The sequence below is a fragment of the Hordeum vulgare genome, chromosome 1H, assembly GCF_904849725.1.
Source record: "Hordeum vulgare subsp. vulgare chromosome 1H, MorexV3_pseudomolecules_assembly, whole genome shotgun sequence".
Classification (NCBI taxonomy): domain Eukaryota; kingdom Viridiplantae; phylum Streptophyta; class Magnoliopsida; order Poales; family Poaceae; genus Hordeum; species Hordeum vulgare.
The window spans coordinates 96956444-96964194 of NC_058518.1; the positions used below are offsets into that span (position 1 = coordinate 96956444).

The 7751-nt window shown below is 40.7% G+C and overlaps 1 protein-coding gene across 1 annotated transcript; it reads left to right on the plus strand.

The window, feature by feature from the left end:
* Positions 1-205: 205 nt before the first annotated feature.
* Positions 206-2735, plus strand: LOC123397150. Its single transcript, XM_045091812.1, has 5 exons — positions 206-420; positions 1102-1264; positions 1358-1480; positions 2476-2532; positions 2700-2735. The coding sequence occupies exons 1-5, from the start codon at positions 206-208 to the stop codon at positions 2733-2735; spliced, it is 594 nt and encodes a 197-aa protein (XP_044947747.1).
* The last annotated feature ends 5016 nt before the right edge of the window (positions 2736-7751 follow it).

The window sequence follows — 7751 nt, forward strand, 5'->3', positions numbered from 1 at the left end:
GGGGCGGAGAGCAGCCCCGCATCCGGCGACTGGAGGAGTCGGTGGTGAACCGCATCGCCGCGGGGGAGGTGATCCAGCGACCCTCATCGCAAATCCAAGAGCCGATAGGGTATTTCTCCCTGCAGGCGATGGCGTCGTCCGCGGATCCACGGCCTCTCTGCACGGCCAAATCCAAGAGCCGATAGGGTCCATCTCCCTGCCGGTGATGGCGTCGTCCGCGGATCCGTGGGTGCGGGAGCACGACGAGGCGGCGCGCCTGGCCGACGACGTCGCCTCCATGGTCGCCGACCGGGCCGCGCTCCCGCAGTCCGGCCCGGAGGCCATGCGCCACACCTCCGCCATCTGCCACAAGATCACCATCCTCGGGACCAGGCTCGACACCCTCCAGGGGATGCTCGCCAGGCTTCCCCCCAAATCCATGTACGTTTCGCCCGCTCACTCGCTCGCTCACTCTTTTCTCTGCTTATTACCAGCTCTGGCCCAAATGCATGCAAGAGGGACGATTGATAGGTGGTCGATTTGCGTTGCCGCTTGTTCCTAGCTAGCTAGTCACCTCCTGCAGATTCACTCACCATTTTGACTGTCTGAGAATCCACTATGCAGAAACCAAAAATGGTGGTACAATGGTGTAGGAACCTAACGAACTTCTATAAATAATGTCGACACGATTTTAGGGTAACCCTAGAATCATAATTCAGCCTAAGCCACAATTCTCATGTACACACTTTACACCAATTGTGCTTCGCCTGCGTGGGTCATAGTTAAAAAGAGAAAGAGGAAATTGATTACAGCTGCACAGGGAGAAGATACTAAGTACATCCATACATGTGTGGTGATTCATTTCTTACGAGAAAACATTTGGAGTGGTTTACCCTGCTAATATGTATGCTTTATACGATGGTATGTATGATATATGGTGTGCGCTGGTTACTTTGGTACAGACACTAACACCAGTTTATCAGTTATCAGAATCAGCTCTGCTTGATATCGAGATATCTATACATATGCTGCTACACAATATAACTTCTCTTGATACATTTCAAAATGTATACCTGTTATAAAAAACAAATCCACTCTTAAGTGATCTTCCATGTTGTGCAGCACCGACAAGGAGCTGCATAAGCACCGAGACATGCTTAATTGTTTTAGCTTACAAATACATATAATTTGGCCGCCATTGCCTTCCTCGCATCCTCTCTCAAAATTCAGACTCATCGATGACGTCTCATCGAGTAGATCGGTGACCAACTCCTCCAGCATCCAGGTACTTATCGGATCCTTCTTTTCGATTAACTTCCGTTCCTACTCGTTAGTACATTATTTTTTGACATAGGCCCCTTTTTTTCATTTTGTACAGGGCCCCGGATTTTGCCGGCCCGACTCTGCCTTGAATCTCATGCTAGCTAGCTTTGTGGCTCGATGTGCTAGCCCTACTGACGACCGGCAGATCTTGGCGAGGCGGCTCGGCGGCTGCAGAAGGGTATGTTCTCTTCCTCTGATTCAGTGCTCTCCAGTGCTGGTTTGTATGGAGATCAGATATGTATTGAAACTTACATGGTGCAATTGCAATGCTGATGGTCGATGATACACGGAAAGGGAGATTTGTGCCTATAGGATATTGTATTTATAGCATAAATAACGCTAATATCTTTGTCCAGTGGTGTTGGTGGTTGGAGTTCACCTTAAATAGCTTACTGAATGAAATGTCTAGGATCTATGAGAATACGCTTCGAATGCATTGGCCTTACCTAGTGACCACTTGCTGTAATCATGGAATAGAACCTCTATTGACATATTGTGATGGTTACATTTCTCTACATAGGGTAAATTGGCGAACTCATGGTTGGCACATTAATGTTATGTATTTACATACATCCCATATGAAAATTTCTCTTGTTTTGGTACCTAATTGAGAGGACAATGAAATCTGCCTTTTCAACCATGTCAATAGTTAAATGATTTAAATAATAACTAACCATAAAAGGCCACACAACAAAATGCGGAGAATACCAGAGAGTGTGAGTAGTTCCAGGACCCGACGTAGAGGGACAGTCTTGGTGAGCGTAGAGTGAGGTTTCATAATGGCTACTAAGAAAAAAATGAAGGCCGTGAAGGCAAAATAATACATACCGTACTAAAGTTTGGCGTTATATTCTTTCTCAACTCCAGGGGTCATAACCAACACATATCCAGCAAACCAAACAACTTCTCTTCACGACCAGGTTGAGCACAAAGCTTTTAATGGGAAATGTAGAGTGTAAACTAGGCAACCACTCTTGCATCCTAAGAGGCAATCACTTGCTCAACCTTGTTGTAGCCCTCATGCTGGTTGGCTCTGGCAACCATTCACACCCATAATGATATAGGCTGACACACTTTAAGAATATTGCTAATACTGGTGATGCTTGAAATGAATAAAATACATATATGGTTTCTTAATAGTTTCACATAAATTCATAAATATTGTTCATGCAGGTCACTTGCCAACTAATTGGTATTGTATTTGAGGAGAAAACTCCCGAGGAGCTTCAGGTGCGTTTTGTATGTTCTTAAGGTATTTATGCACCATAAGTTTTCTCACTTGAAAAATCTGAATCTGTCGAAGAAACGGATCTATGTACCATAAGTTTTCTCAAATTCTTTTGTTCTTTCTCCCTGTTTTAATTTTAATTTTCATCGCCTTATTTGATCCTTTATAGGCCAACCACAAAAAGACCAATAGAAAACCGACTTAACTTCCAATAGTTCACAGGTCTTTGCATTGCTCAGTTATATTTATTTTATGCTAAGTGCTGAACTAGATGACTTGATTATGGCGAAGGGGCAGAGCATATACATGCAGGCTAGACTACAGAAGTTATACATGGACGATAAGATTTGGTCTCATGCGTGGTCCAATGTTGTGGTAGGACTCCTCTTTTGTACTCCCAAGAGTATGTACTCCCACCTTATCCAATAGGTTTATCCACTTGATTTTTTAAATTGAATATATATCCATTAATGGTTGCACAGCCCACCGCTACATGCATAACAGAATTGATCGTGTGCATGGTTGTTAGATTTTTTAACGAGCAACCGAACATGCATGTTCACCCTTTTATAGTTGTAGGTTTCAGTGCTTTATATCTTGTATGAGCAACACGAGCAGTATCTTGTTAAAAAAATTGGTATTTCAAGAGTACAATTAATGATGACATAGTATCTGCCGCCTTTTCTTCCTTTTCAATTGAGAGGATCAAGTATATACTACAAGCGTGCATATGTATATACCATGTATTTCCTAAATTACATTTTTTTCTCTCTATCCTTTTGGTATTAGTATGCGCTCATTCTCCATTACGGAAATGAAGTATATACCACCTAATTTCCATAGTATATATTGTAGGGTGCGTGATAGTATATAGCTCTTACTATTTTTTATCTCGACAGTATATACTTCGTGAGCCTAGTATTATGCCATCAAAAAGAGTTTACTATTTTTTGAAGAAGTATATACTACATTCTAATGAATTATGTGCTACTTAATTTTGGAAGGAGTATATGTTGAGTTTTTTTTTCTCTGGATGCAGTAGAGTATATACCTCCTTTCATGAATAACAATCATTTACTGCCCAACGTTATTTCACAAAATGGGAAGAATTTATGTGATACAGGAAAATAAAAAAGAGAGTATGCTAGCATAGTAAAGAAGTACCCATGCACACACATTATCATTTGATTATTTTGTATGCTTTCTTATGTTTGATTATTTTAATTACTAGGATGATTTGAAGCACCCAGAAGAAGTAGAGGACAGGACGGGAGGAGGGAACAAGAAGATTTGTTTATCATTGATGTTATGTGTGATCAACAAAAACTTGTGCTTCTCATTCAATCTTTGTCGAACTATGTTGATGTGTGATTATGCACTTGTTGGGTCCTTTTTCTGTACACCTGTACTTGTAGAACTATTTTGTCGTGCACTTGTTGGGCCTTGAACCTTTATGTGTAGAGGAGTCGATGGATGATGTATTGTAATTCATGTGATGTGCTACTGAAATGAAATATATACAACTAATTTGCAATCTTCTACTTGTTTTTAATGAGCCTATCCTGAGATATAAATGCTTTTGGTAAAATAATGCATCAGCCTAAACAATTTATACATTTTTAATAATACAATAGTATTGGTGGAGGCCCATGTATACCAGATTATTGAATTGGGCTATGAAATTTATGATGATTCCATTTGGTCACTAACAATGCCATGTCAGCGCAGCCACGTCAGATCCTACGTGGCGCACACAAATAGGTAATGACCAAATGAAAATTTTGGTCAATAGAGATCTATGACCAAATTTTTTAGAAAGGTCAAGTTTGTTCATTCTTGACGGCCAACTGCTGACCTTGTAAATTTGGTCAAAAAAAGGTCAATCAACAACAACAATGACGAATCAATGACCAATATAGGGAGTCATAATTGACCTTATTTCTTGTAGTGTAGGTTTAGAGGGCTTGCTCATGGTTTCCACATGAGCATACCATCTTTTGGCTTGGATAGATGTATCAATATGCAAATGAGGTTGTGGTAAAGTTTGGGGACAGTTGCATGAATAGAATGGAAGGAGAGGGGTAAAAGAGGTGCTGCCATGGTAAAGAAAAGGGGAAAGTGAGGGAGTCCCCCTCCCCCAAGTATTTGAGTAGAGGATTGGAAAATATTGTTGTAAAAAGTTGGAGGCAAGGAGAATCGTTTTGGGTCATCTTTGCTTGCCCACAAGCTTATGGATGAAGGTGTTTGGTGCTGTCCTAGGGAATCTAGGGTTATCCAAAGGCCCTGATATTTACCACAGGTAAATGGTAATATTAAATGGTCTTGATCACCAAATTTGAGATTATTTGATGAAAGTCGAAAATACAAACTTTGGAAACCCTAGAAATGGGCAGAAATGGTTTTTCTTAGATCCATCTATGCAATTATTTACTTCCTAATGCACCTCTTGGTGTGGTGAAATTATTTGAGGAGTATAGTATGCCCAAAAAGTTTGGGATCAATTGGAAAAACTAGACAATGCAAATATCCCCAATTCTAGAAATCAACAGAAGTGGTTTTGTGGGGATTTGGACAAGTGGATATGTTCTCCTTGATGCACCACTTGGTGTGGATGCATTATTATGGTATTAGAACATGTACAAAAAGTTTGAGAATAATGGGAGACACTTGGCAATGTAAAGTTGCTCAAGTTTGGATTTGGACAAACAGGGTTTTGGGATATTTTGGTAAATCAAATCAACTTGTATCGGGATGAAACTTAGTAAGATCATCTCATACATGATGTTTGACTTTCTAGAATTTTCTTGGAATTTATTGAGAATATTTCTTATAGAAATATTTCAAAATCTTGAAATAGTCAAAAAGGGTCTTGGAGGGTTTTGTCCAATATTTTGAACATCACCATGTGTTGAACCTCTTATATATGGAAAATATATGTCCACTGAGTGTCCCTACATTTTCTCAAATATTTTGAAATCATTTAAAGTAATTGTTCCCTATAAAAGACCATTTTTGGACTCAAAAAAAGGTATTTAAATAAAATAGGAAAATAAATTTTAAAATAATAATTTTGCGGTTTTGGGAAATCTTTTTGATAATAGGATCCAAATAAAATATTTGGGGCATAACATCTTCCCTAATTTGAGGACTTGTACTGCAAAAGTCAATTTAGGGGTTTTTGAAAGCTTAAATGAAATAAGTGCTTTTTGGTCAAAATAATGTTTCTAAAAATTATTTGAAGTCCTATACACATGGTATGAGTCATTGGGCAAGGACATGGAGCAAGGATATGAGTCTTGAGAGAAGGAGAATTTTTGTGATTTAGAACACAATCAAGCAAGCAAGCAAACAACAATCAAGTCAAGCATCATAATTACACAACATTTTCAATTGGTCCTAATTTCTGAGCTATGTTAAGTTAGCAAAGTAAGGCAAAACATAGGGTGTGACACTACTCTACAAGAATATATTGAAGCTGGGGCCTAGGCAGAGGCAGATAGAGCCACTAGTGCTCAAGTGCTCAAGACAAAAAGGGATCAAATTTCTTGTCTCATCAGCACTATTGAGGGTATGGAGAAGAACATCAACGAGATTTTGCAGAGTCAGAAGAGTCTTGAGAGGATCGTGGAGAATAAGTTTCATGACCTTTATGTCAAGGTGACTGAGTTGACCGCCATGGTCAACTAGTTGATGCAAGAGGTAGTTGTAGTGCCTGCACCGAGCTTAGATGATGATGATGAGAGACCCACACTGCCACTCTAGACCCACTTCACGACTCAGGCTCGATCTGCTGCTGTGCCCATTCAGGACCTGAGACCCTCAGTATCTTCACCTATTGCTACTACCCTGCCTCCATCAGTACCTCGACTGTCAACTCCACCAGCCTAGAGGATTCTGTTGAAGCATTTGCCAAGACTCTCTTATTGACTCCATCCACGACTACCGATGCAGCTTCATCGCCCCATGGAGGAGATCATGCCCATAGTGACACTTTTCTATATACCTTCAAGATTTTTCTAAGTTTTTGCCAAAGGGGGAGAAGTGTTATAGATCATAGGGCTTCAAGAGAGAGTATTGCATTTTGGTTGCTCTTCTCATTTTAAAACACTTGTCCTATCTTTTGTTTGTCTTGAAATTTGTGGTGTTCCATCATACGCTTTTTAATTGTTGATACTGTTTCCTATAAACTTGTGATATTTATGTCATAATCATTCACTTATGTTTGTTGTTATGTGCATTGTAATGCATTCATATCTTCTATGCACACCAGCAAGTTGTATGTGACATGGAAGAGCATCCCATGAACCTAATCGATTGTGCATTTGCATTAAAATGCAAATTCAAAATAATACACAAATTTAGGGGGAGCTCTTGCTTATCACATACTTATCAAAGTGATGATGCTATTCATTGATAATATTCTATGTCGAAGCTTTGATATATATGTTGTCATAAATTACGAAAAAGGGGGAGATTGATAGCACAATTTCTCCCTAGGTGGTTTTGGTAATTAATAACAACATACATTTCATTGAACTAATGATTCTACCAAGTATATTTTAAGAAAAGTTCAACAAATGGATTGGCAAAGGATTGTGAGGTGACCCCCTAGATGCAAGGAACATCAAATGGCTTCAAGCTTCAAGACTCTATATTTGCATTTTGTGAGAAATCACATTTGAGTCCATATGAAAGCCGATAATATTAAAAGGGGACGAGGTATCCATGATGATGTGGTTGCTCAAGTGCTTAGATTTAGCCACCAAAAACCCTCATGAAATTTCCCCACATAAACACTACTGGAATTCATAAATTTGCCGTCTGCCTGGCCTATGCCGTCTGCTGACGCATGGCAAAGGTACTCTTTGCCGTCAGCTGTTGCTGTGCTGACGGCAAAGAGGTGTATGATGGCAAAGGTTTATTTTGCCGTCGGCCACCTCTTTGCCGTCCGCCAGCGGACGGCAAAGAATAGCTATGCGGATGGCAAAGGGCGGGTGGACGGCAAAGTCCCCACCCCACCCACCCAAACGGCCGAAACCCCCACGCCACCCACCCCTCCCCTTTGCCGTCTGCCTCGGGGTCCTTTGCCGTCTGCCTGGGGGCACAGCGGAAGGCAAAGGGGACGGCGGTTACCCCCACCCGATGCCTCCCCACCCCGCCCCTTTGCCGTCTGCCTGGGGGTCCTTTACCGTCTGCCTGGGAGACAAGAAGAATTTCATCA

What these genes read in the sequence shown, in the direction of transcription:
- LOC123397150 (XM_045091812.1), top strand. Translation starts at nt 206, where the DNA reads ATGGCGTCGTCCGCGGATCCGTGGGTGCGGGAGCACGACGAGGCGGCG. An exon ending in CCAACTCCTCCAGCATCCAG is followed by an intron (nt 1,265 to 1,357) that starts GTACTTATCGGA and finishes CATTTTGTACAG; the next exon opens with GGCCCCGGATTTTGCCGGCC. An exon ending in AAACTCCCGAGGAGCTTCAG is followed by an intron (nt 2,533 to 2,699) that starts GTGCGTTTTGTA and finishes GATCCTTTATAG; the next exon opens with GCCAACCACAAAAAGACCAA.